A 24,223-nucleotide genomic window follows, 5' to 3' on the forward strand; every position below is an offset into this window, starting at 1 on the left:
TGAATGGGCGTCACAGTTCAGTGATGGAACCCACTTCTTCCGAGCAGTGCAAGTACAACCTATGCATGGCAGGCACAACTACAAGTCGATCAGAAAGCCCTCCCGAGCCCGCGGCCGGCTCGCCCTCGCCCCGAGAGGGGTTCGGACTCGCCCGCCGCCAGCTTCTTCGATGGGACGTGCAAGCACGCGCCCGGGTCCTCTGTAAGAGAGCCGGGAGGGGCTAGATCATCGCCTCGACGTGGAAAATGTGGCTAGTGTAGACTAGCGAGAATGAGACGTATACTGTAGAGAGATCCTACTGAGTATAGACACATGGGGAAACAAAAGATGTGTCGCCGGCGGGTTTTATAGGGCGGCCATGGCGGGTCGAGGGGCGAGCGCGGGAGGAAAATCTGCTCGGTGTGGCGGCGTGCCGCATCCGTCGCGTCGTCGCGTCGTCGCCCTTTCGCACTCGCACCAAGCCACTCGCACCTGCGCACACATGCGCGTGCACCCCCTATCCCCTGTGCATGTACATGGCGCATGCGTGCCCCTGCGCTCGCACCCCCTCGCACTGCTCGCACCGGCCGCCCGCAAAACTTTTGACCCCGCCGGCGCCCCAGTCCACATCCAAGGCCACTTAGCTCAGCTGGTTAGAGCGCATGCTTAACACTCGAATCGAGCGCTACGCATGAGGTCGGCGGTTCGATCCCGCCAGAGGTCACAGGCGCTTCTCTTCGCTAGTATATCGGTTAGTATAACCGCCTCTCAGTCGAGAGAACGAGAAATCATCGCGGTAGAGCAGGGTTCGACTCCCTGGCGGAGAATGCCACACAGCACAGCCTGGTTATATCAGTCGGTAGATAGTTTGACTCTTACTACTAAGACATCAAAATGTCATGGGTTCGAGCCCCATACTAGGCTATCTTTTGGGGTGGGGAGTGGGCGAGCTTTTTGGGAAGGGAGGGTACGAGGAGGACGGGTGGGGAGGGGAGTAGGTGAGAAGCGGCGGTAGTGGACTGGGTTGATAGTCCCCTACCTCAGTCCCACGCAGTCATATCGGTTCTATAGCGCTCCCTGAGTTCCGTATCTGTGGAGTACCACACTCACAGGTGCAGGACGGGGGATGGTGGGACGAAGCAGCGGCAGAGAGGTGGTCAGAGCGGAGGCGGTCTTCTCCGCCACTCCCCACGGTCTTGCCCATGCTCTTCTCCAGCACACAGTGCCGCATCAGTACCCACACTGTCCCTCGCTCCCCGCAACCCTCCCAGCGCCCCTCCGACCACGCTGACCACCCCGTACGCGACAATGTGCATGATGTAACAACAATGACTGGCCCGTGATCCATGCTGCGCTGCTGCTCGCCCCCCTCCCCTCTACTCTGGCCCGCTGCTCGTGCGCCCGCTCTCAGCGATATCCCACCATGCCCTATCCCGGCCCGGGGGCGGCGTGAAGAACGGACACCGCGACTTGAACACTGTGGCGTGAGCTGCCGCCCTGACATTACCATCAGCACAACTCACCTTCGAGCGTGCGCTTGCGCACAATCGCCTCGACCGAGCTCTCAGAGTGCAGCGAGTCGCTGACCGCCTGCTCCTCGCGCACGCCGCGCTCGTGGGCCCCGCCCTGCACGCCGGCCGGGCGCGGTGGCGCGGCCGCGAGCCGCTCGTCCGTCGGTCCGCCGGCCGCCGCGCGCTTGGCTGCCATCGAGCCCTCGACCGTGCCGATGCAGTAGGTTAGGAGGGTTTGGCGGTGCGTCCAGCCGGCTGGTGGTGTCAGCGGGGTCAGGTGGGCAGGGCTGTTGAGCAGCAGGGGTTGGGAAGGCAGGTCGGGGGTGACGGCGCTTGCCACCAGCGGGGAGCGTCGGCAAAGGAGACGCGCGCCGGTGTCGTCGCCGCCTCTGCCACTCCCTCGGCAGCTCGTCCCACTCCTCTGACTCCCAACTCCGCTCGCTCGCTCATAACTCACAGATCATCTCGGTCCACATCTTCGCACACATGCCCTCCGAGCTGCCGCCCTTGCCGACGCGCGCCTCATCGCGGAGCTGCGCCTGGGCGCGGTTCAGACGCGTGACCACCTGGTCGTCGAGCTTGCGGTACTGGCGGACGACATCTGGGGGTGTGAGCGGTATGGCCGCAAGCGGCGGGGGCGGCGGCGACGGCATCGCTCGCATGGTGGCGCGGCAACGCCCACTCACCTCGGAACACGGTCAGGTTGAAGCACGTTTCTGCTGACACGGTGAGCTCGCGCGGTGGCGGCGCGGGGAACGAGTCGGTGTAGGCTGACGCTGTGCCGAATGGTGGTGCTGGCATTGTGGAGAGTGAGCTGAGCAATGGCAACTGCGACGACCGGCAACTTCTTGAATGCATCGGCGACAATGACGATCACACCCGGCTGCGTCTCTGTTTTCAGGCACGGCGAGGCCGCCACCCTCCGGCATTACCGGCGTTATCCGCCTGGCTGGGCTCGCCCCTTGTGCCCGCCTCGCACTGAAGTTCTGCTCGTGTCTGTATTTATTTTCGAGATGCGGCCGGTTGTCAGACTTTCACCACACACAACGGCAGCCGACAACGAGCAGCAGCAGGTGAGTACCGCTTCGACCCTCCCCCCTCCCCATCACATGCGCGCGCACGACCACGCTACACGCGTCCCCGTGCCCCCGCTCGACCTGATGACCTTCTTATTCTCTCCCCGTCTTACCGACCATGTCGAACGAGATAGGGACCCCCTTCGCGGGGGGCTCCCGGACCCCTTCGTGCTTGCACGCGGGCTAATGGCGCTTGCCAGTGCCTTTGACTGATCCCCTCTTCTGCCACTTGCTGTTGCTGTGAGCGACGCTGACAATGTGACAGGCTTTGGACAATGGTCTGCGCCTAGCTGCTGCCCGCTTATGACGAGTGAGTGTCTTTCGACTTGCCTTCCCCCGCCCCTCCCTCCCACCGTGGTTCGCCTCAACGCGCCACACTCTCTATGATGAAAACGATTTCAAAACCATACGCAGTTTCCACTGAACGCGTCCTCCTTTCGCCGGGAGTTTGTCTCGCCGGTCGCGGCGCCGAGCCTCTGCGGGTCGAGTGTCCCGGTTCCGGGTTGAACCTCCTGTTGAGCCGTGGGCATTCCCTGTGGGCACCCGAAAGGGTGCAGCCTGGCAAGGCGCGCAGTGGTCGGTGAGCGATGCTTAATTTGAAGTCTCTTCTTCCTTGGATGTCTGATTCAACCTATCCCTTCATGCTTTTGTCGTCTGTTGGGATTGTCGCTGACTGTGGCTCAGGTGTGCGTCGACTTGTATATCTTGTTGTAGTATTGCATGTGACTGTATTTCTTGGACGAGGTGAAGGCGAAGGTTTCTGTCGTGTGAGACACGGTGTCGCGAGGTCCTGCTCGGGTAGTCCTCATCTGTGACCCAGCCGTCTGAAGAGACGCCAGTCTGGCCTCAAGCTTCCTGCCGTCCCCACCCTCTGCAGCATGCATGCGTCGTGGGAGAGCAGTCGCGTCTCATCGAGGCAGAAGAAGGGCGAGCGCGACGCAAGCGGAAGGACGAGTGCCACTGAAGCCCGGCCTGCGCGAACTGGCTGCCACGTGAGCCGAGCCGCCGCACCGGCCAGGCGCTGGCCGTGACGCGTTGAATCGACGACCACCTCGACCGACAACTCGTCCATCTCGACCACAACTCTCTCCCTCCCACCCCCACCGCCCACACCATGACAATCCACGCGCTCTGGGTCATCAACAAGGCCGGCGGGCTCGTCTTCAACCGGTCGTACACGGGTGCGTGGCCGGCGTCACCACCTCAGCGGCCCCCCTCCTCCCCCCGTCGCTAACCCAACCCCCGCAGACACGCTCCCCCCGCTCCCGCTCAACACGGTGCTCATCCTCGCCGGCACCCTGCACGGCATCCACGCCATCACTGCGCGGCTCGCGCCGGCCCCGGCGCCCGGGTCCGTGCCGGCCGGCCTGACTTCGTTCGAGGCCGAGGGGTGGGGCGGGCACGTCTTCCTCACGCCGACTGGTGGGTTTGGCGCAGGGGCAAGCTGACGCGGAGGCACCAAATTCGTCGCGCTCCACTCGCTCAATCAGCAGGGGCTCGACGAGACGCTGCGCCGCGTGTACGAGATCTGTGCGTGGGCCCGCGGGGGGGTGGACTGACGCTGACGCCGCAGACTCGGACGCGGTTATGAAGAACCCGTTCCATACCCCCGAGATGCCGATCAACTCGGCGCTGTTTGACCAGCGGCTGAGCAAGCTCATTGCCGGGGTTAACGCATAGGCGCGAGGCGTAGCGCCGAGCGGGCCGAATCGCTCGGCGGGCGACTCGGGCGACCATTTGCCTGCCCTCGACAAGCAACCCACACCTCAACACCCATACCCTGCATTCAATACCCATGCACAAGTGAACTGCACATATTCATCGCGGCTGCTTCAAACGTGTCTAACTTCCGACAAGCTAGTCCTCCCACGCGTCGGGCCGCTCCTCGACAACCCGCGCGACGGCCCACTCGACGCTGTCCTCGCCATCGGCGAGGTCGAGCGTCAGGCCGGCCGTCTCAGGGCGGTCAGCGAGCGCGAGCAGTACCTTCGCAACGAGCTCCCTGCTGACCTTGCCGCCGGTCGCGAGGCCGAGCGTGGCGCCGCCCGCGGGCTCGTCAGTCAGCAGCACGGGCCGGACGACGGTGTAGTCGATGTCCTTGCGCCTATGGAGCTCGACCTCGGCGTCGCGCTTGGCAATGTAGTCTGGCGTCAGCGCCCCTCCCCCTCCCCCAACGCACAGTCCTTGAGCTTGTCCCACACCCAGTCGCTCGACTTGAGCGACGCCTCGGTGTAGTGCTTGGGCGGCGGCTTGTCGCGGTTGCGCGCGTCCCACGCCGACACGAGCAGGAAGCGGCGGGTGCCGCTCTTCTCGAGCGCGTCGTACACCTTGACAGCGCCCTCGTAGTCGACGGCGCGGGTGCGGTCCGCGCTGCCGGCGCCAGCTGCGAAGACGACGGCGTCGGGCTTCTCGGCGGAAAGCACGTCGGCGAGGTCGGCGACGGATGCGTCTTCAAGCGACAGGATGAGCGGCTTTGCGCCCAGCGCCGCGAGGTCGGCCGCGCTGGCGTCAGCTACGTTGGGAGGCGCCACTCACTGCCCGTCGTTGCGGATCACGCTGACGACCTTGTGGGTTGGTGTTGCGGCGGCTGCGAGCTTGCGCGCGATGGCGCCGCCGCCGCCGAAGATGAGGAGCTTGGGCATGGTTACGAGCGAGCGAGGGCAGCGAGGGAGCGAGTGGAGGGGGGAGAGAGGGAGTGGAGGGGGGAGAGAGGGAGTGATGCACCCTGTCGCTTGGCCTTATATGCTTCAGACTCGACTGAATGATGTGCTCGTCGCTGCGATGAGGTCATTTGGCTAGCGGCGTGTGGTCAATGGGTGGGAGGCACAACGGGCGGGCCGCATAAGCCGCAGCCAGCTGTCGCCGCCTTCGTCGTCGCAAACCTTGCAGTCGCACGACGGCGGCGGCGAAAACACCCATCTCTCGCTCATCTCGCTCCATCCAAACCAGCATGCGCCGGACCGCCCTCGCCCTCGTGCTCCTCGCCGCCTCCGCGGCCGCCTTCAGGCCCGTGCGCCTCCCCGACGCGGTGCAGGTGTCGCCCGCCCTCCCGGAGGCCGACGACCCGTCCCAGTTCGTCATCCAGCCGATCGATACCGGGTCCGCGCCGGGCATCTCGCTCGCCGACGCGCTGACGCTCGAGCGGCGCGCGAGCGTGTGGTGGGACTATGCGCGCGACGTGAGCAGCGTCACCTCGCGCCTCAGCAACAAGGGCAAGACGACCGTGCTCGTGCCGCTCGACAAGGCCATCTTCGCGCTGCCGCGCAAGCCGCACCAGAACCCCGAGGGCGCGACCGACGACGACGACACAAAGCACAACGTCGAGCAGTTCCTGTCCGCGCACATTGTCCCCGGTGACCTGGCGCTGCCGTCGGACGAGGAGACGCCGACGCTCAACCCCAACGTCTCGGTCCGGGTCGAGGGCGAGGACGGCAAGTGGGTGCTCCAGCCGGGCGATATCCCCGTCGTCGGGGTGACAGAGGCGAGCAACGGCAAGATTCTGTACCTCGACGGCGTGGTGCCGTACTGAGCCGTGCGCGAGCGAGCGCCGCGGAGCGGCGTGAGTGAGTGAGAGGGCGAGCTGGCGCGCGCGCCGCCCCTGATCTCTTGTCTTGTACTCTGGTGTACTAGTGTGGATGTTATTATTGTAGTGCATGGGCGGGTGCGTACAGCTGGCCGTGGCGACGCGGGAGACTGGCAGCGAGCGTGGTACAGTCGCCGCGGCACAGAGTTCTCCGAGCAGGGAGAGCTACATCTCCCGCCACCTCCGCCCCGCCCGCTCGCTGCGCTCGCAGCCGCGGCCTAGTAATCATACTCGCCGTCCCCATTCTCCATCTCGCGCCCGCGCGCCGCGCCGTTCCCGTTGCCCACACCCCCGCCGCTCGGCGCCTCGTCGTCAAACCACGCCTCTTCCGCATCGCGCGCCGCGATCGGGTCGTCGGCCGGCGCAAAGTCGATCGGCGCGTAGTCTATCGTCTGGGGTCAGCACGTCCAAGCGGCCCACTCACATCCAGCCCGTCGATGAACAGCTCGAGCAGGCGCTTCTCAAACTCGCGCACGACGGCGGCCTGGTCCTCCGCCCCGGTGCCAGTGTACGGGAGGTGGGGCAGCGCTCGCCCCCCGCCGTTGGCGGGCGCCTCGCCCTCGTCCTCGCTGTCGCTGTCAAACTCCTCGCCCTGCTCGTCGAGCCGCCGCTCGGCCACCCGCGCGGCCCGCGTCGCCTCCCACTCGCGCACCTCCTCGTCCTCGCGCAGCACGCGCCCCAGCCGCCCGACGAACCCCTCGCTGCCGGGCATGAAGCCCTCGGTGCCCCAGCGCTCCTCGTCGGCCTGGGACGCCGTGCTGTCCGCCGGGCGGGGGTCGCCGCCCAGCCGTTCCCAGAGGAGCGGCCAGCGCTGGCGCCCGCGCTCGGCCGTGAGTTCGGGGGGTGGGGCGGGGACCGCAGCGACGCCGGGCGCGTAGAGCCGGTTGTCGGAGGCCGAGGTGGAAGCAGCGCCAGCCCCCGAGCCCGTGCCGTAGAGGACGCGCCTCGCCTTGATGGCTGGGATGCGGGCGCGTTCTTTCGGCGTGGTGTGTGCCCCGACGTCGGCGGCGAGCGCGGGCGGCAGGGAAGGCAGGTGCGCGGTGAGGATGTCGAGCGCGTTGGACGAGGAGGGGGCTGCGCCGAGGTGCGCCGTGACGGCTTGCAGCACGTCTGGGGGGAGCGCCGAGGGCATGGTGCGTCGTGCGTGGAGGGGGCGGTTGTCGGCGTTGTCGATGTTGTTGACGGTGTTGGCCGAGATGAGCGAGCCGATCAACTTCCCTCCGCTTGTTGCCGACTTTGCTGCAACTCATGTCGTCATTGTCCACTGTCCAACCAGACACCGACCGCGACACCGCGTGCAACCACCTCGAGCATACAGCACAACATGGGCAAAGCACTGACAGGTGAGCACACACCGCACCATGACATTCATCCCAGGACACTGCCTCTGGCTCGTGCCCTCGGCGGACGAGGTCTCGCGGCTGCAGGCGCTGATCGACACCCTGGCCGCGTCCGAGGCCGGCGCGCCGAGCTTCCACCCGCACATCACGCTCCTCCACCCGCTCGGCAAGGACGCGGCGTCCCCCCCAGAGGCTATCACCGAGACCCTCGAGGCCGCCGTCGCCGAGTTCAACGCGGCCCGAGGCGGCGCTGGCCCGATCAAACTCACCCTCGACAACCCCGTCGCGGGGGAGAAGTACTTCCAGAGCGTGCTCACGCCCGTCGACGAGGCGGAAGGGAAGAGCGCGGCGCTGCGCCAGCTCCGCAGCGCGGTAGAGGACGCGTTCGACGAGCACCCCGCCGTGTTTTACCCCCACCTCTCGCTCCTGTACGGCGACCTCAGCCGCGAGCGCCGCCTCGAGCTGGTTAGGGAGGCCGAGGCGCAGCTGCCCTTCCCCCGCGAGGTTGTGGTCCACGACGCCGTTGTGGTGGATATCAATGGCACGGCGCCCGAGTGGAAGATTGTGGCTCGCGTAAAGCTGTAGATATGTATGGAATATGCGAAGCACCGCCAGTTTGGAGAAACACCGCCGGCCAGGGCAACACCACGAGCAAGCAGAACAGCGCGGGCCAGGATAACGAGCCAGGAGACATGCTACCTGCTGGCTCGGGTGTTTAGCAGGATGGTGTAATGTCCAGCTGCTCATCCCCGGGTCTTGCCGCCCCTCCACCTCGCACTGGTCGCAGAACTCGCTGCACTCGTGGCGCCCTCGCACTTCTACTTCATGCATACTCCTAGCTCCTAGCTCCTAGCTTGCGCTTACTTGGAAGCGACAAAGTCAACACCCTTCTTGATGTTCTTCTGGAGCTCGGGGAGAGCGGCCTTGAGGAGCTCCTCCTCCTCGGCGGAGAGCTTGCCAAGGTCGTGGATCTTGGCGACACCCTCGGGGCCGAGCTCGACGTTGGACGAGAAGTGCGAGACACCCTGGTCGGCGAAGAGGGGCGACTCGACAAAGGTGGGCTCGACAACGCCCTTCTCGCCGTTGAGGGCGCGGAGGAGCGAGTTGGCGAAGCGGGCGCCGGCGTAGCCCATCGAGAGGGTAGCCGAGCCGGTGCCGGCCTTGGCCTGGACAACCTCGTCACCACCGAACTGGATGCGGTGGACAATCTTCTTGTACTCCTCGCCCTTGACGTCCTTGCCGAGGGGGGTCTGCGAGAGGAGGGGGATGATGGTGACACCCGAGTGGCCGCCGACAACGGTGACCTCAATGTCCTTGGGGTCAGCGTTCTTGATCTCGCCGAGGAAGCGCGAGGCGCGGACAACGTCGAGGGTGGTGACACCGAAGATGCGCTTGGGGTCGTAGACACCCTTGGCCTTGTAGGTCTCGGCGAAGATGGGGACGGTCGAGTTGACGGGGTTCGAGATGATGCCGACAAGGGCCTTGGGGGCGTGGGTGGCAGCGGCCTCGGCGAGGGTCTGGACGATCGAGGCGTTGGTGTTGAAGAGGTCGTCACGGGTCATGCCGGGCTTGCGAGGGACACCAGCGGGGATGATGATGACATCGGCGCCGGTGAGGGCGTCCTTAATGCTGGATGGGGTTAGCAGTTGCCCGCGGAGCGTGGGGGAGGGGAGAGCGGACCGTGAACTGGAGGTCGGCGGGGTCGGTCGAGCTGGCGGGACGTGCTTCGGCGACGGTCCGAACGCCGTACTCTTACGACCCAAGCCGGGGTCACCCGTCCCGACACACGCACACAGCCGGCGACTGCCCAGCCCACCTCCAGAGCCAGCATGCTACTCACTCGTCCTTCTCGTAGCCCTTAACCTCCGAGGCGGTGTTGACGTGCGAGATGTCGGCAGCGACACCGGGGGCACCACGAACATCGTAGAGGGCGAGCTTGGTGACGAGGGGGTTCTGCTTGAGGAGGAGCGAGAGAGGCTGGCCCTGGAGGGTGTCAGCAACGTGTCGGGATCATCTTTCTTCGTCACACCATCCACCTCACACCATCCATCCATCCTCAATCCATCCATCCACCTCCCGAACCTCTCTCCAACTCCGACGCCGACAACATGCACGACAGCGCTAGACCGTCGTAGCGGCATGCTGCTGTCGGCTAGGACCGATCACCACGAAAATGGTTTGAGGCACACCACCAAAGTGGCACTCCTCACCACCATCCACAACTCGACTTCCACCATCGTCCACTCTTCCAAACAACCCCCAGCTCTTCTCCAACGACTTCGGCGACCCTCTGGCATGCATGCCTGTCACTTACGATGCCGCCCGCAGCCCCGAGCACCACCGCTTTGAAGGGGACGCGAGCCGAGGTAGCGAAGCCACGGGCGAGCTGAGTGGAGCGACGAGCGAACATTTTGAGTGAGGATGGATGAAGAGAAGATGGAAGAAGGGTGAATTGGTTCTGGGGTGAGGGAAAGGGGGCACGTCGTCGGTTAGGGTTGGTTGCCGTGGGCGGGCGACTCTGGTTGGTGGGGGAACCGGGGGGGACGGGGGTGACTGCTGGGTGGGGAATCGGGACACGACTCTGCCAGCCAGTCGGGTGCGGTCGGAGGCAAGGGCACCAGAAACACGCCGACCGGCCGAGTCATGGCGTGACTTGGTCTTTGCATACGTCAGAGCGCGTCACTGCGGCTATGGGCTACAACTACTACTACATACATGTGCTGCACGCGCTGCTACCTCGCGCTACCTCGCAATCTCCTGCTGCGTCGCGCAGTGGATGCCGCCGCCGCCGGCAGCCAGGCCGTCAATCTCGACCTGCACGACGCGGCGGGTGGGGAACAGTTGCTGGAGGGTACTCCGGGCCGCCTCGTCGGCTTTGGGGTCGCCAAACTGGGGGACCACGACCGCGCCGTTGCAGGCGTAGAAGTTGATATAGCCGGCACTAAACTCGTCGTCGTGGCGCCACTGGGGGCGGACCGTCTCCGGCGCGGCGAGGGTGACGACGTGGAGCCGCTGGCCCGCGGCGTCTGTCGCATGCCGCAGGATGTCCAAGTGCGTCCGGGTCACCTTGTAGTCGAAGCTCTCGGGGTCGTTGTCGAGCGCGGCGACGACGACGCCGGGGCTCGCGAAGCGCGCGTAGAAGTCGGTGTGGCCGTCGGTGATGTCCTTGCCCTTTATGCCTGGCAGCCAGATGACCTTGCGAATGCCGAGCAGGAAGGCGAGCTCCTCCTCGACGTCGGCGCGTGTCCACTTGGGGTTGCGGTTCCGGTTGAGCACGCAGGACTCGGTGACTATCGCCGTGCCGCGCCCGTCGACCTCGATCCCGCCGCCCTCGAGCGTGAGGTCGGTCGTGAGGTGGGCCACCGAGGCGGCCTTACACATGGCGGCGGCGACGGCGCCGTCCCGGCCACAGCTCTGCTTCTCGCCCCAGCCGTTGAAGTTGAAGTCGACGCCCGCGACCTCGGGCCCGCGCCGCACGAACACGCAGCCGTAGTCGCGCACCCAGAGGTCGTCGAGGGCGATGGGGTGCAGGGTGACGCCGGCGGCGTTGGTGGCGGCCAGCAGCGCCTGCGCCGTGCCGACGTCCTCTGGCCGCACGAGGAGCGTGACTGGCTCGAACTGCGCGATGGCCGCGGCGATGGACACGAGGTTGCGCTGGACTAGCGGGAGGAGGCGGGACCCCCAGATCTTCTTGCTCGCGCCGAACGCCATCCAGGTGCGGGTGTGAGGGTCTCCCTCGTCGGGCATGTGCCAGGGGGGGTCGGAGTGGGAGGACGGGCGGTCGAGCGCGGCGTCGACGGCGTCGACGGCGCCCCCGAGGTGGTCGGCCACGCGGTCGGCGACGCGGTTGAGCCAGCGGGGCATGGAGGGTGAGTGGGTTGGGTGTAAGTGCGGTGAGGGGGGTGGCGAGTATCGCGGCGCACGACAGCATGGCCGGGGTGCATGCTCGCTGCATGCCGTTAAACGAGCACTGCACAGTGCTGCACGACGCATCACCTGGTCAGATGGCAGGCATGACGCGCACCGCTGCAGAGTCCGATGGCACCGGCTTTAACCGCCAATCGTGCCTCGACGCCACGGCTCTTATCAGCGCGGGGGAGGGTACATAACCCAGCATCGACAACCACTCCCCGCCCCAACCCCCCGCAATGTCCTACACCATCCGCGCGCAGCAGGCCGTGCTGCCGGGCCACGAGGCGCCCGTGCCGGCCACCATCGTGGTGAAGGCGGGCAAGATCGCGAGCGTTGTCGAGGGCGAGGCGAGCGGCGACGCGGCCGGCGAGGTGGTGGATATCGGCGCCGGCAGGGTGCTCGTGCCCGGCTTGATCGAGTAAGCTCCCCCCAACCGCAGCCCCACCCCCACCCGCGGACGCTCGGCTGACGCCCCGCCAGCTCCCACGTCCACCTCAACCAGCCCGGCCGCACCGCCTGGGAGGGCTTCGCGACCGGCACCGCCGCGGCGCTCGCCGGCGGCGTCACCACGCTGATCGACATGCCGCTCAACAGCATCCCGCCGACGACGACAGTCGCCAACCTGGGCGAGAAGCGGCAGGCGGCCACGGCGACGGGGGTACGCTGCGACGTCGGGTTCTGGGGCGGCATCATCCCCGGCAACGCGGGCGACTTGAAGCCCCTCCTCGCCGCAGGGGCGAAAGGCTTCAAGTGCTTCCTCATCGAGTCTGGCGTCGACGAGTTCCCGTGCGTCGGGGAGGCGGACCTGATCGCGGCCTGCGACGCGCTGCAGGGGACCAACGCGCTCGTCATGTTCCACGCCGAGCTTGAGCGCGTGCCGGGGAGCCACTCGCACGCCCAGCCCGAAGCCTACGCGACGTTCCTCGCGAGCAGGCCGCCGCAGCTCGAGCTCGACGCGCTGTCCCTCATCCTCTCCCTCGCGAGGCGGTACCCGTCGCTGCGCTTCCACATCGTGCACCTCTCCGCGGCCGACGCGCTCGCTCCGATCCGCGCGGCGCGCGCCGGCACCGACGGGGGCGCGCCAGTGGCAAACCTCACCGTCGAAACGTGCTTCCACTACCTCACCCTCGCGGCGGAGGGCGTGCCGGATAACGCCACGAGCTACAAGTGTTGCCCCCCGATCAGGCCCGAGGCCAACCGCCAACTCCTGCGCGAAGCAGTCATCGACGGCACGATCGACTACGTCGTGTCCGACCACTCGCCGTGCACGCCCGAGCTGAAGAAGGGCGACTTTATGAGCGCGTGGGGCGGGGTCAGCGGCCTGGGCTTCGGCCTCCCCCTGCTGTGGACCGAGTTTGGCCGCGAGGTGCCGCTCCCCCGCGTCGTCGGCTGGCTCTCGGCTGCGCAGGCTGCACAGGTCGGGCTCGCGGGCACCAAGGGCGAGATTCGGCCCGGCGCAGACGCAGACTTTGCCGTGTTCGACCCGGACGCGTCCGTCGAGGTCACCCAGGCCGACCTCCTCTTCCGCAACAAGCAGTCGGCGTACATCGGCAAGACGCTCCGCGGGAGGGTAGACCGCACGTACCTCCGCGGCGAGGCCGTGTGGGACGCCGACGACGCGGCGGGCTCGCTGGCTGCGGAGACAAGGGGCCAGCTGCTCTAGCCCGTAGCCCCACCCATAGCATATGCACATAGTTCCCAGCACTACCGATGGTCCTCGGGCCTTGACACAGTCTCCAGCACGTGCCAGCACCACGCCGAGCCCAGCAATATACATCGCGCTCACAGTACAGCAGCTCTATGGTACACGATACTATCCCTGTCGACGCGGGTGGCGGTCTCGCTTCGCTCGACCCCCACTCGACCTCCGCTCGACCTTCGCCTACACCCTTCCACCCCTCGCCCGGTCAATCGCCACCGGAGGAATCTCACACCCCGCCGAATCCCCCCCAGTCCCGCCAAACCGCCGCGACGACTCGGCCATCGCCTCGGCCCAGTCCTCCTCCGACATCAACCGCAGCTGCTCGAGCATCTTGCCGTTGATTGCCGCAATATCCGACCCGTCGTGCTGGTTCGAGATATCCACGTCGCCCCACTTCTTCATCGCGGCAATGGCCACGCCGAGATCCGAGTCGACTTCCGCCGCCTTGGCGCGGTCGCCGATGTGCGACAGCCGCTTCACCTCGCGCACCAGCACCATGGCCACTTCGTTCCAAATCGTGATCATGAAGATGTCGTAGCCCGTCGACATGGGCTCGGTTTGGAACAGGTACATGACGTTGACCAGGCGGCGCGCGACGAGAAGCGCAACGGCATTGTCCGCGTCGAGCGACCGCACATTCCATAGCTGCATGTACGCGTTGCCGAGGAGGAAGTGCAGCACCGACGACTCGCGCGAGATGGCAACCCGCGGCATGGTCATGTTGTCGCCCTCGTCCCACTGCCACGGGGGCTGATGCTCTTGAGGCAGCTGCGCGGCGTAGTTGTCCAGCGCACGCTTGATGCGCACAAAGCCGGCGGGGTGTGTGGCGAACGCTGGTGCTGGGGATCCCGGGTACGAGCACGTAGGCGGGCCAGCCGACGGCGACGGCGGCGAATCCACCTCGGGCCGCTCTTGACGCAGCTTGAGCACTCGCGCAAGCAGCGTGAGCGCCTTCATTCGAAGCACAATGAACGACGAATCGGCGCCGCGGGCCAGTCCCGACGGCGGCGGGTCCAGCAGCGACTGGAGCGAAATGTCGTCCTGAATCGACACCAAGCCGAGCTCGTACTCGAACAGCGGGCGGGGGAATGGCGTCCGCACGTCTTCAATAGGCAGCCCAGTGTGCCACAGGTAGGCAATCGCCGTGCACAAATCCACTTCGTAGACTGACCAGAAGGCGTAGATGCGCTCGGCGAGCTCGACCGGGTCGTCGGGCGGGGGGATAGAGTAGCCTCCGGTACGCAATGTGCAGTGGATAGCCGCGTTGAACGGCGGCGGCGCAGACCAAACCGACGACGGAATGCGGTCGAGGCCGCATGCAATGGCCAGGCTGGGGTGTCAGCGGCTGCGTGAATCCCAGGAATCCCAGCCACTCACCGAACGGCTGCACCGCACATGTGATAGCCCAAGCTATACTTTTCCTTTGCAAACAGATAACTCGTCAACAGAGTCATACCCCGCACCGTGTCGAGCAACCTGTCGTGATTGGCGACAGAAATCCTCAGCTGCTTGTCCGCAATCTCAAAGAACTGCGACTCGAGCTGCTTGATACCCGGCTGTGTGGACATGCGCGCGGCGGTCGCGTAGATCGAGTACAGCAGTCCCGGGTGTGGGCGCTTGGAAGGCGGCAGCGTCAAGCGCATGTAGAACCGCGGCAAGTGCAGGGTAAGGTCGACGACGAGATTCGCCGCATTGCGCGAGAAGAAGAGGTCGAGCCTGGGGTCAGCAGCCGACAGCACGAGTCACTCACAAGTGGTCACGGACAGGAGGCGGCACGTCGTTGGGGTCAAACCACCCACCGACAAGCTCTCGCCCCTGCGGAATGTTCGGCAAGATGGACATCTCCTCCGTAGGCACATGGTACGGGAAGTCGTCCATATCATCGTCCACCGTCTTGGCCGCGTGCTTGTGCTTGAATGGCGTGGACGGTGCGTTGCCGTCGTTGTACACCTGCGAGCCGCTGTTGACGCCGACAAGCTCGCCCATGGCCTGCGCCGCCTTGCTGACGTCGCCGCGCATCTGCGACATTTGGTTCACCGCCTCGCGCTTCCGGCTGATACAGTGGGTGTCCTTTCGCACCGCACGCGGCGTGGGCATGGGCTGCGGGGGCCCCTGCCCTGGTGGCGGTGGCATCATGCCCGAGTGCATATTTGGGTGCGGCGGGGCAGGCGGGGCGCCACCTGTCTGCATGTTGAACATTGACTGAGAAATGTCGGTCACGTTGTAGTCGAGGAACGACAGGTCAAAGTCAAAGTTCGGGTCGGGGGGTCCAAACGGGCGCGGGTTGGAGCTCTGAGCGTAGGGGAGCTGGCGCGAGCCGGCCGTCGACGTCCCGTTGGCATGGTACCGCGAGTCTTGGGGCTGCTGCTGCTCTGGCGTAGTGTGGTTTGTGCCCCCGCTCGATGTCGTTGGCGCAGAGTTGAGTGACGGGGTGTATGGCTGCTGGTGCCCGTCGCCGACATGACCGTGAACATGGGTGTGGGTAGCATGGACCTGCTGCCCTGCGCCATTGAACGTCGCCTCAATGCCAAAGGCCTGGGTCGTGAAGCCGAGCGACGCCGGGTTGATAGTCTGGCCAATGTTGATGCCAGAGGCTGCGGCTTCGGCGGATCCACTTGCGACTGGCGGCGAGGGCCCGCTTGGCTCGGGCGTCTGGCTCGTCTTGAGCTGGGTCTCAAGCTCGGCTGCGGGGGTTTAGTCATGCCATGGGAACAACAATCCAGCTCACCGATACGCTGCTTGAGCACGGCGATGCGGCTCGTCGACTTGCCCGTCTCGTACACGCATTGTTTCTTGAGGCGGGTGCATGTTGCGCATGACGGCTTGGCGGCATTGCATCGCTGGGGTGGGTGTGAGTATCACAAACTGGCTGCTGGGAACGGAACCGGCAGAGATCTCCACCAGGCCGAGATCTCGAGGCCGCGCGGCGAGCTCCAGCCGACGGCACGTAGCGCGGTTGCGCTCGCTCGCGGCGAAGCATGCCCAGATCCCTCAGGACTATCGACCAACTCACGATTCGGCGCCGACGGCAGGCCAAGCATGCATCGCCGCTGCGAGTGTCAGTGGTGCGTCGGCGCTGTCGCGGCGTGGGTCGGTGTGCGCTGGCACACAGCGCCGCCGCGTCGCCGTGCCCCGACATACCGCTTTAGTGTAGCTAGGCCGACGCGTAAGCTCTAGCAAGATTTGTTGACGGCCGGCGTTGCACCTGTACTCACCCTTTCCAGAGGAAGGTTCCTGGCCCTCTCCGAGCTCGTCGTTGTCGAGCTCGTTGCCCGAGTCCAAGTCGATGCTGTCGTCTGCGTCGCCCATTGTCATTGTCGTGGGCCGAGTGGGGGGAGTGCGATGGAGAGAATGCGGTCGAGGCGAAACGCGGAATGATGTCGACGGGAGGGTAGGGGATAGGGGAGGGGTGGTGCGGGCGGAAGTCGAGTGGATGTCGGTGGTGCCGGATGGGATGATTAGGCTGGGCGAATGAATTCAAAAGGGAAAAGGGAAGGCGAGATCAAATTGTAATCGCGCCAATGGTCCATTTTGCATCCGACCGACGATACCTTGATTTTGGTTAGGCCGCGGCGACGACCGACGCAGAGAGGGAGCAATGGCGCAAGCGACAACCACCCCACGCCACGTACACAGCCGCCGCAGTCGTCGTCCCACTGGCGGGGCGGCGCCGATGACGGCACGGCACGGCACGGCACAGCCCACAGCCGCAGCTCGAGCTACTCGAGGTCGAGGCCGCGAGTCGTTGTCGGAGCACGCTCCGTCCTCTCTCCGCCTCGGCGACGGTCATGGGCACGCACAGACACGGGCAGAACGCTCCGCGCTCGCCGAAGCCGAAGCCTTGTCCGCTCCCCCCAGTTACTATAATCCGCCCCACGTGGGGTTTACCCGCCCGTTCGCCCGGGCCGTCCTCCTTTGTGGCGTGGCGCGAGGTGCGTGCGAGCCAGTTGTGCTGGCGGCGACGGCGCGACGGACTGGGGCAGCGCGTGCATCCACGCCGCCGCACGCACCGTGCCCCACACGCCACGAACAATGGTGAACGGTGGGGCGGGGTGCGAGTCACGGCAATCACACGCTACACATTGTGCAGATCGCACCGTACCCCGACGGCATCCCCCCGCGCAGAGGTACATAAGTGCCGCCGGGTCAGATAGCCTCCCGATACCCTCCCAGCGACATGATAGCCATACTCCTCCTCCTCTTCGCAGCCCTGGCCGCCGCCGACCCCTGCCCGCCCATCACGCCCGACCCGGCCCTCCGCCCAAACTTTACGATCCAGGCGCCGGCGTTCGCGTGGAACGTCGACAAGGTGCGCGGGGTGACGCTCGGCGGGTGGTGAGTGCGTGTGGGGAGACAGTGCGCTGACTCGCAGGCTCGTGCTCGAGGTGAGTCGTCGAGGCTGTCGATCGACTTGTCCACGACGCCATTGTTAACCCGTCCCTCCCCCTCACCCCCCCCCCAGCCCTGGATCACCCCCTCGCTCTTCGCGTCCAAGCCCGACTGGGTCGTCGACGAGTGGACGTACGCCGCATACTGGCGCACCCAGCCGTGCCCGGCCGCCGAGCTCGCGGCGCACTGGAAGAGCTTTTACACGGCCGCCGACTTCCAGAGGTGCGGCGGCGCTTGGGACGTCACTGACGGCAGCATCGCGGGCGTCGGCCTCAACACGGTGCGCATCCCGATTGGGTGTGAGTGCCTCCTGCCTCTGCAGCCCACGCACCGCTCACGCCCCAGACTGGTCCCTTGTCCCGCTCACTAGCGGCGAGCCGTACCTGCCCGGCGCGTTCGAGTACCTCAAGCTGGCCGTGACCTGGGCCGCGGCCTCCAACCTCAAAGTCATAGTCGACCTGTACGGCGCCCCCGGGAGCCAGAACGGGCGTGACTCGTCCGGCCGCCGCGGGGAAGCAGAGTTCTACAGTAACTGGACGAACGCGGAGCGCGCGACCGCCGCCGTCGTGGCCCTGGCCACAGAGTTCGCCAAGCCGGCCTACGGAGGCGCGGTCGCGACCATAGGCCTCCTCCACGACCCCCGCCCCGCAGCCGCGTGGCAGCTCGAGTGGCTGAGGGGGTACTACAACGCGACGTACTACGCCGTGCGGAATGTCAGCGCCGTCACCCTGCTGCTGGGGAGCGCGGGGCCGCTCGGCGCGTGGGAGGGGTTCATGCGCCCGCCGGCGTATCAGGGGGTCGGGATCAGTGAGGTGGGTGCGGCGAGCGCGAGTGCGCCGCAGGCGCGCGAGTGTGTCGTCGCCAACACTGTGGCAGGTGTGACCCGCCCACACCAACCCGCCCCGCTCGCTCGCTGACGCTCCGTCGCCCAGCCCATCCTACCCATGCTCGACCCCGCCACGCTGCAGTACGGCGCGACCGACGCCCTGCGGTACATCTGCGGGCGGAACGACACGCTCGCGCGCTCCTCACGCAACCTGTGGACGGTCGTCGAGATGAGCGCCGCCAGCACCGACTGCGCGCGCTGGCTGCGCGGGCGCGGCGTCGGCGCGGCGTACGACAACGCCAGCGCCGTGCGCTACCCCGCGTCGTGTGCCGACCGGAGTGGTTCCCCGGGGGGCTTTGGCGCGGCGTACACTGCCACGCTGGGCGCCGGGTTCGAGACCCAGACTTACGTGTACGAGCAGGCGGCGGTGCGTTGCCGGGGAGCGTGGGGGCCGAGCTGACCGCCCCAGTCGGGCTGGACGTTCTGCTGCTGGAACACCGAGGCTGCGGCAGACTGGTCGTTCGCCCTCGGGCTCGTGTACGGCTGGATCCCGGTCCCGATCACGGCCAAGCCGCATGGGTGGGTGGATGTGGGGCCACGCTGACTGGCAGCAAGCCGTGCAACTTTAGCAGCTTTATAGAGGCGGGCGGGTCGAGGGCCGCCGTGCCCGGCGCCGGCGCGCTTGCGGCCCTCGCGGCCGCGGCCGCCGCGCTCCTCGCGTTGTAGATAATGATACATGTGACGCCATGGCTCACTCGCCCCGCGCGTCCTCGGGCGCCGTCGCCGTCGCCGTCGCCGCGACGACGCCGTGCGCGCCCCCCGCCTCGCTCTCCTCGATCGTCTTGAGCTCGGCCACGCGCCGGTGGATGAGCTCGCGGCGCGCGCGGCCGTGGATCGCGGCCTCGCGGCGGGCCTCGTCGAGGGCGTTTGCGGCGCTGTAAGGAGCGAGCGTCAGCGGCCGGGCTGGGGTGGGGGGCGGGCGCCGGAGCGCCAGCCAGCTCGACCACGCTGCGCGTGGTCTCGCACTCACTGCACATGCCGATCCACCAGATGCTCCCTCGTGCTATCCGTCACCTTGCCCACCCTACTCAGCTGGACCCAGAGCCCGATCCCCATGAGCGCGGCGACGACAATCACAAACTTGTTGTTGCTCATGTACCGGGGCTCGCCACCCTTCTCGCCGCCGAGGCTCGCCTCCTCAAACGCATACCAGTTCCCGTTGTCGCCGTAGCGCCCCCACGCGCCGCGCCCGGCCTCGGACGCGCGGAAGCCCGCCTTGCCCCACCCGTGCGCGTCGTACCCGCCCGCGCCGTTGCGCTTGGCGCGGTGGACCGCCTCGCGCATCCAGTGGTCGGCGCTGGGCTCTGGCCGCGCCCCGAGGTCGGCCGCCGTCCCGCTCCATCCGTGCCCCGTCTGCAGGTAGGACGCGCGGGTCGCCGACGACGAGAGGAGCTTGTACGCGCGGTTGAGGGTCGCGAAGTGCTCTGCCGAGGCGGAGGGGTGCGAGGAGTCGGGGTGGAGGATGAGCGCGAGTTTGTAGTCTGCGAGCGGGGAGCGGCGAGCGTCAGCGAGCCGCACGGGGAATGGGGCGGGCGCGGACGGAGCAGCGACATCGAAAGCAACGGCAACTCCGAGCGCAGCGAGCGACCGACTCGTGCCCCGCGCTCTCCGACGCAGCCCACGCCGGACTCACACTTCGCCTTGATGTCCGCGGCGCTCGCCCCCCGCGTCAGCGCCATGACCTCGTACGGGTCGGGCGGGCCGCCCCGCCGCCCAGCAGCGGGGAAGCGGTAGTCGCTATCACGGCGGGGGTTGGACGGGCCAGCGCGCGCGTTCGCGTCGCCGTCGTCCTCGGCCGCTGCGGTGTGTGCTGCGCGCCGGGGCGCAGCGTAGCGCGTGCAGTGCCGCAGTGCTGTGGCGGGGCGGAGCGCGAGCATTGTGTGTGTGTGATGGAGTGTTGGGCAGTCGTGTGATTATCGGAGTCGCCGGCGCGATGCGGACTTTGAGGCGTCGCGGGGCGAGATGCGGGGAAGTGGCGGGCGCTGTCCGGTTGAGAGCAGCCGGCTACTTGACTGACGCTCCAACCTCTTCACCTCGACCAAACTCACGATGCATCGCCCACATCCCCAGCGCCCGCGATGCCCCCCGCCCCCGCCCTCCCCAGCCTGCGCAGCGCGCCCGACGCCGGCGCGCCCAACGGCGTGCCCCTGCGCAGCCTGCAGCTCCGCGCCGCCCTCGCGCTCCCCGCCGGGCTCCTCAGCGTGCCGTACCACGTCGTAGCTTACTACGCCTGCGGCCGCCCCGCGCGCAGCCTGTTGGCGTACCTCCTCGCGCGGGTAGTCTACACCATTTCCTGCTGGACGCCGGTGTTCCGCGACCCCGAGAGCTGGGACGAGGCGGCGAGCCTGTCCCCGCCGTCGATCGACCCCGCCGCCGGGCGGGCGTACGCCGGGCTCGAGGTCGCCGTCGTCACAGTGCCGGAGGGCACGAGGCCGCAGGAGGCGTACACGCTCGGCCCCAGCGGCGTCGAGAAGGCCGAACGCCCCGCGTTCATCATCACACCCCCCGGCGCCCGAGGGCGAGCCGACAGCCGCGCGGCGCCAGGCGAGAAGCTCATACTCTACATCCACGGCGGGGCGTACGTCATGGGCCATCCGCTGTGGACGCCGTTCCCGGCCACACTGGCGCGCGCGACCGCCCTCCGCGTCCTGGGAGCGCAGTACCGCAAAGCAGTGAGCGAGGCGACTGCGTTCCCCGCGCCGCTGCTCGACGCCGCCGCGGCGTGGGAGTATGCCACAGAAACGCTGGGCTTCGCGGCGCGCGACATCGTCCTGGCGGGCGACTCGGCAGGCGGGCACCTGGCCCTCGCGCTCCTCTCGCACCTCGGCGCGACGGGGCAGGCGGTGCCAGGCGGGCTGGCCCTCCTCTCGCCGTGGAGCGACTTTACCGCCTCGTTCGACAGCTACGCCGCCAACGAGGGCTCCGACTTCCTCGTCGCGGCTGGCCTGGCTCGGGCAGTGCGCTCCGCCACGCGCCACTACACGCCCGAGAGTGTCGCCGCGCAGCTCTTCGCGCCCGCGCTCGCGCCTGAGGGCGCCTGGCGCCACTTGGCGGGCACGCGCGCGTTCGTGTGGGCTGGCACGAGGGAGATCTTCTTCGGCGAGGTGCAAGCCCTCGTAAAGGGCCTGAGGCGCGATGGCGTGAGCGTCGAGTTTGTAGAGGACGAGGACGGGGTTCATAACGGCGCAATGCTGCCCCCTGCCTTCGTCGGCCACGAGGGCGCGGCCCGCTTCAACGCCGGCGTGAGGGACATTGTGCGCGACTTGTACGTCGCGAACGGCGAGGACGTGTACCTGCCCTATGCTGTAGCCTGATGCACTCTGCATTCTTGTCTTCTCTCACCCCGCTGCACACACACCACATCCATATCAGCTACACACACCCCTACACACGCTACGGCCGCCACATACAAGGGTATCTATGGCACAATACATACATGCTGTACAACACGCGCGGGGGGGCTCACTCGCCCGCGAGCTGGAGCAGCCCCGCGATCGTGCCCACGGCCCCGAGGGCCACGCCGAACGCAACCAGCCCAATGTCGCTGGCAAGCCCGCGCTGGCGCTTGATACGGCGCTCGGGGGCAGGGGCATCGGCCACTGGGGCAGGGGTAGCGGCCTTGACGGGGCCAGGCTTGGACGGCGTCTCGAGAGCCGCCGCAGTCACCTCGATGGCTGGAGCCGCACCCGTCGCGTCCACCTCGGCGTCCTCCATGGCGGCAAATGTCCGCTTGCGGGTCGACGGCGGCGTCAGCAGGCCAGCAGCACGTGTGACCGTCGGCGTCGACATGGCCTCGGACTCGAGCGGCTTGACCTGGACAACGGGGCTCTCGTCGCCAGCCGACAGGGGAGGAGACGGGAGCGCGGTGCCCGTGTGGTACGACGACACGCCGACGCTCTTGTCCTGCGTGTTGGGAGTGGCCACAACGTCGTGCTCGTCGGCATTCCTGTAGGGTGTCAGCGCCGAGACCCCAAACACCACGGCCAACTCACACGTCCTCGCCCTCAGACATCGACTCTGACTCGCTGTCGTGGTCGTCCTCCTCCTCTTCACCATCCGAGGCCTCAGCCTCAGACTCGGACGACCAGATGGGGTAGCACTCGGTGCAGTCACACTCAAAGATGTGCCCGTCAGAGTCCTCATCCTCTTCCTCGTGGTCCTCGTCCTCGTGGTCCTCGTCATCCGAGTGGCAGAACACAGGGTGCTGGATATCAAAGTCGAGATCCAGCGGGCCCTCGACCTCGATGTCAATCTCCGACGCGCGCGTGCGGCGAGCATTCGAGGGGTTCGACTCGGCATCCGAGCTGTCCTCAGCGTCGTTCCTTTCCAGGTCGGCGAGGAAGCGGTCAAAGGCGATCGCCGCAGCGGCCCGGGCCACCTGCCCAGCGGCCTGGCTGAAGGGGTCCGCCGCCGAGGCTTGCGAGGGCTGGACGGGGTCAAGGTCGACCGAGGGCTCACGGAGGATGTAAGGCGCGGGGCTATACGCTGGGACAGGACTAAGCGCAGGTGAGGCAGGAGTAAACTGCGGCTGCGGCGACTGGGCATCGGTGCGGCCGTGACGCCACGGGTCACCCGAGTCATGCTCGCCCTCGCCGTGGTCCTCTTCGCTGTGGTCCTCGTCGCCGTGGTCCGAGGCGTCGTGGTCCTCCTCGTTGTGGCCGTGCTCGCTGTCTGACGAGCTGTGGTCGTGCTCGCTGTCCCCGTCGTCGCCGAAGACGGCGGCAAGATCGATGGTTGGAGCGGACACGAGGGCGGTGAGACCGCGGGCAGGCTCGATTTCGTCTGCCTCGATGTTGTCACTGGCGTCGTCGTCGTTGTCGATAACAACGACTTGGTCGACCACATCGACCACGATGACAGGCCGGGGAGCAGAAATCACTTCAGCTTCGTCGTCGTCGTCGACAACAACAATGTCGTCGTTGATAGGGTCACCCATGTCGTCGGTAGGCGTGCCGCGCGGGAGATCCTCGTCGGCGTCCGACTCGTACAGGAGCGACTCGGGAATGCCATAGCTGAAGCGACGAGGCTGGCTTTGAGCCGCCGGCGAGGGGTTCAGGTTCGAGTCGATCAGGCAGATGTCCTCGAGAGTGGCAAACGTCGTCTCGGTACGGCGCGTGCGACCGTCCTCGAGCTTTCCCGCACCAGGGAAGCAGAAGTTGAGCTTGATGCGAAGTGGCTGGTGGTGCTCGCCCCTCATAGAGATCGGCTTGCCAAAGATGAGCACATCGCCCTCCAGGACTTGAAGGGCGCGACCCGAGGGGACAGTGACAGGGAGGACGCCCGGCGACCCCTGGATGTAGGTTCCATGCATGCTCTCGAGGTCGTGCACGAAGACAAACCCGTTGACGTCGACGACAAACTGCGCATGGCTGCGCGAGAGAACTCTGGAGGTGAAGGCCTGGAATGTGTCAGTGCTGCACGCGGCGGTGACGCTAGTATGAGGGCGTCACTTGAGATCACGGGGACACGGGTTGACCGGTGCAACTCGCGATCCCTAGTGACCCTGTACCGAAGCAACTCACCTGTGGGGTATTGCCAGCCGGTCTGCGCCCGATGTGGAAGCCACTCTTGGACGGCGCGGCTGAACGCGGGTTGTCGTCGCCGTCGTCGGTGAGCGACTGGACGAGCTCGGAGACCGTCACGTCGCGTGCCGCGTTCTTATCATGGGAATCGAGGATGGTCAGGCGGAGGTACTTGGCTGACGAGGACGTTAGCAACGGACGCGTCAAAGGGGCTTATCGCCATGGTATCCAGCAACAGTACTCACTCTCAGGCTCTATGGGGTAGCTGGGCGAGGGGAGGGCCGAGGGCTCTAAGAGCGGGTTGAACCACGCCATGGCGCGCG

General features: G+C 66.8%; 14 protein-coding genes and 3 non-coding genes across 17 annotated transcripts; 9 read left to right on the top strand and 8 right to left on the bottom strand.

Moving 5' to 3' along the window:
- The first annotated feature begins 613 nt into the window (after nucleotides 1-613).
- Nucleotides 614-703, top strand: Q8F55_005778. The gene has a single exon. It is a non-coding gene; the product is annotated as a tRNA-Val (tRNA).
- A 10-nt stretch (nucleotides 704-713) lies between these two features.
- Q8F55_005779 lies at nucleotides 714-806 on the top strand. The gene has a single exon. It is a non-coding gene; the product is annotated as a tRNA-Glu (tRNA).
- A 14-nt stretch (nucleotides 807-820) lies between these two features.
- Q8F55_005780 lies at nucleotides 821-903 on the top strand. Its single transcript has one exon. It is a non-coding gene; the product is annotated as a tRNA-Lys (tRNA).
- Nucleotides 904-1,355: 452 nt separating this feature from the next.
- Q8F55_005781 (uncharacterized protein) lies at nucleotides 1,356-2,291 on the bottom strand (the record flags this gene model as incomplete). Its single annotated transcript, XM_069354266.1, has 4 exons — nucleotides 1,356-1,456; nucleotides 1,503-1,745; nucleotides 1,948-2,091; nucleotides 2,177-2,291. The coding sequence occupies 4 exons, from the start codon at nucleotides 2,289-2,291 to the stop codon at nucleotides 1,356-1,358; spliced, it is 603 nt and encodes a 200-aa protein (XP_069208908.1).
- A 1,389-nt stretch (nucleotides 2,292-3,680) lies between these two features.
- On the top strand, nucleotides 3,681-4,246 carry TRAPPC4 (Trafficking protein particle complex subunit 4; the record flags this gene model as incomplete). Its single annotated transcript, XM_069354267.1, has 4 exons — nucleotides 3,681-3,747; nucleotides 3,815-3,988; nucleotides 4,022-4,096; nucleotides 4,140-4,246. The coding sequence occupies 4 exons, from the start codon at nucleotides 3,681-3,683 to the stop codon at nucleotides 4,244-4,246; spliced, it is 423 nt and encodes a 140-aa protein (XP_069208909.1).
- Nucleotides 4,247-4,423: 177 nt separating this feature from the next.
- Nucleotides 4,424-5,208, bottom strand: Q8F55_005783 (uncharacterized protein; the record flags this gene model as incomplete). The annotated part of the gene is made up of 3 exons (XM_069354268.1): nucleotides 4,424-4,710; nucleotides 4,746-5,068; nucleotides 5,102-5,208. The coding sequence occupies 3 exons, from the start codon at nucleotides 5,206-5,208 to the stop codon at nucleotides 4,424-4,426; spliced, it is 717 nt and encodes a 238-aa protein (XP_069208910.1).
- A 308-nt stretch (nucleotides 5,209-5,516) lies between these two features.
- Q8F55_005784 (uncharacterized protein) lies at nucleotides 5,517-6,095 on the top strand (the record flags this gene model as incomplete). The annotated part of the gene is made up of 1 exon (XM_069354269.1): nucleotides 5,517-6,095. The coding sequence occupies one exon, from the start codon at nucleotides 5,517-5,519 to the stop codon at nucleotides 6,093-6,095; it is 579 nt and encodes a 192-aa protein (XP_069208911.1).
- Nucleotides 6,096-6,367: 272 nt separating this feature from the next.
- On the bottom strand, nucleotides 6,368-7,281 carry Q8F55_005785 (uncharacterized protein; the record flags this gene model as incomplete). The annotated part of the gene is made up of 2 exons (XM_069354270.1): nucleotides 6,368-6,541; nucleotides 6,574-7,281. 2 exons carry the CDS (start codon nucleotides 7,279-7,281, stop codon nucleotides 6,368-6,370), a joined length of 882 nt encoding a protein of 293 aa, XP_069208912.1.
- A 229-nt stretch (nucleotides 7,282-7,510) lies between these two features.
- Nucleotides 7,511-8,074, top strand: Q8F55_005786 (uncharacterized protein; the record flags this gene model as incomplete). The annotated part of the gene is made up of 1 exon (XM_069354271.1): nucleotides 7,511-8,074. The coding sequence occupies one exon, from the start codon at nucleotides 7,511-7,513 to the stop codon at nucleotides 8,072-8,074; it is 564 nt and encodes a 187-aa protein (XP_069208913.1).
- Nucleotides 8,075-8,349: 275 nt separating this feature from the next.
- MDH1 (Malate dehydrogenase, cytoplasmic) lies at nucleotides 8,350-9,899 on the bottom strand (the record flags this gene model as incomplete). Its single annotated transcript, XM_069354272.1, has 3 exons — nucleotides 8,350-9,118; nucleotides 9,330-9,472; nucleotides 9,804-9,899. The coding sequence occupies 3 exons, from the start codon at nucleotides 9,897-9,899 to the stop codon at nucleotides 8,350-8,352; spliced, it is 1,008 nt and encodes a 335-aa protein (XP_069208914.1).
- A 332-nt stretch (nucleotides 9,900-10,231) lies between these two features.
- On the bottom strand, nucleotides 10,232-11,353 carry Q8F55_005788 (uncharacterized protein; the record flags this gene model as incomplete). The annotated part of the gene is made up of 1 exon (XM_069354273.1): nucleotides 10,232-11,353. The coding sequence occupies one exon, from the start codon at nucleotides 11,351-11,353 to the stop codon at nucleotides 10,232-10,234; it is 1,122 nt and encodes a 373-aa protein (XP_069208915.1).
- A 284-nt stretch (nucleotides 11,354-11,637) lies between these two features.
- DAL1 (Allantoinase) lies at nucleotides 11,638-13,064 on the top strand (the record flags this gene model as incomplete). The annotated part of the gene is made up of 2 exons (XM_069354274.1): nucleotides 11,638-11,819; nucleotides 11,882-13,064. 2 exons carry the CDS (start codon nucleotides 11,638-11,640, stop codon nucleotides 13,062-13,064), a joined length of 1,365 nt encoding a protein of 454 aa, XP_069208916.1.
- Nucleotides 13,065-13,283: 219 nt separating this feature from the next.
- Nucleotides 13,284-16,418, bottom strand: Q8F55_005790 (uncharacterized protein; the record flags this gene model as incomplete). The annotated part of the gene is made up of 6 exons (XM_069354275.1): nucleotides 13,284-14,433; nucleotides 14,481-14,819; nucleotides 14,854-15,787; nucleotides 15,832-15,943; nucleotides 16,117-16,153; nucleotides 16,309-16,418. The coding sequence occupies 6 exons, from the start codon at nucleotides 16,416-16,418 to the stop codon at nucleotides 13,284-13,286; spliced, it is 2,682 nt and encodes an 893-aa protein (XP_069208917.1).
- Nucleotides 16,419-17,280: 862 nt separating this feature from the next.
- Q8F55_005791 (uncharacterized protein) lies at nucleotides 17,281-19,044 on the top strand (the record flags this gene model as incomplete). Its single annotated transcript, XM_069354276.1, has 7 exons — nucleotides 17,281-17,438; nucleotides 17,476-17,488; nucleotides 17,566-17,791; nucleotides 17,838-18,304; nucleotides 18,425-18,745; nucleotides 18,788-18,897; nucleotides 18,930-19,044. The coding sequence occupies 7 exons, from the start codon at nucleotides 17,281-17,283 to the stop codon at nucleotides 19,042-19,044; spliced, it is 1,410 nt and encodes a 469-aa protein (XP_069208918.1).
- Nucleotides 19,045-19,069: 25 nt separating this feature from the next.
- Nucleotides 19,070-20,255, bottom strand: Q8F55_005792 (uncharacterized protein; the record flags this gene model as incomplete). The annotated part of the gene is made up of 3 exons (XM_069354277.1): nucleotides 19,070-19,253; nucleotides 19,349-19,859; nucleotides 20,012-20,255. The coding sequence occupies 3 exons, from the start codon at nucleotides 20,253-20,255 to the stop codon at nucleotides 19,070-19,072; spliced, it is 939 nt and encodes a 312-aa protein (XP_069208919.1).
- A 201-nt stretch (nucleotides 20,256-20,456) lies between these two features.
- Q8F55_005793 (uncharacterized protein) lies at nucleotides 20,457-21,692 on the top strand (the record flags this gene model as incomplete). Its single annotated transcript, XM_069354278.1, has 1 exon — nucleotides 20,457-21,692. The coding sequence occupies one exon, from the start codon at nucleotides 20,457-20,459 to the stop codon at nucleotides 21,690-21,692; it is 1,236 nt and encodes a 411-aa protein (XP_069208920.1).
- Nucleotides 21,693-21,840: 148 nt separating this feature from the next.
- Nucleotides 21,841-24,215, bottom strand: Q8F55_005794 (uncharacterized protein; the record flags this gene model as incomplete). The annotated part of the gene is made up of 4 exons (XM_069354279.1): nucleotides 21,841-22,324; nucleotides 22,371-23,776; nucleotides 23,901-24,076; nucleotides 24,146-24,215. The coding sequence occupies 4 exons, from the start codon at nucleotides 24,213-24,215 to the stop codon at nucleotides 21,841-21,843; spliced, it is 2,136 nt and encodes a 711-aa protein (XP_069208921.1).
- Nucleotides 24,216-24,223: the final 8 nt, after the last annotated feature.

This window comes from Vanrija albida (assembly GCF_041260175.1).
Source record: "Vanrija albida strain AlHP1 chromosome Unknown contig_4, whole genome shotgun sequence".
NCBI classification, from domain to species: domain Eukaryota; kingdom Fungi; phylum Basidiomycota; class Tremellomycetes; order Trichosporonales; family Trichosporonaceae; genus Vanrija; species Vanrija albida.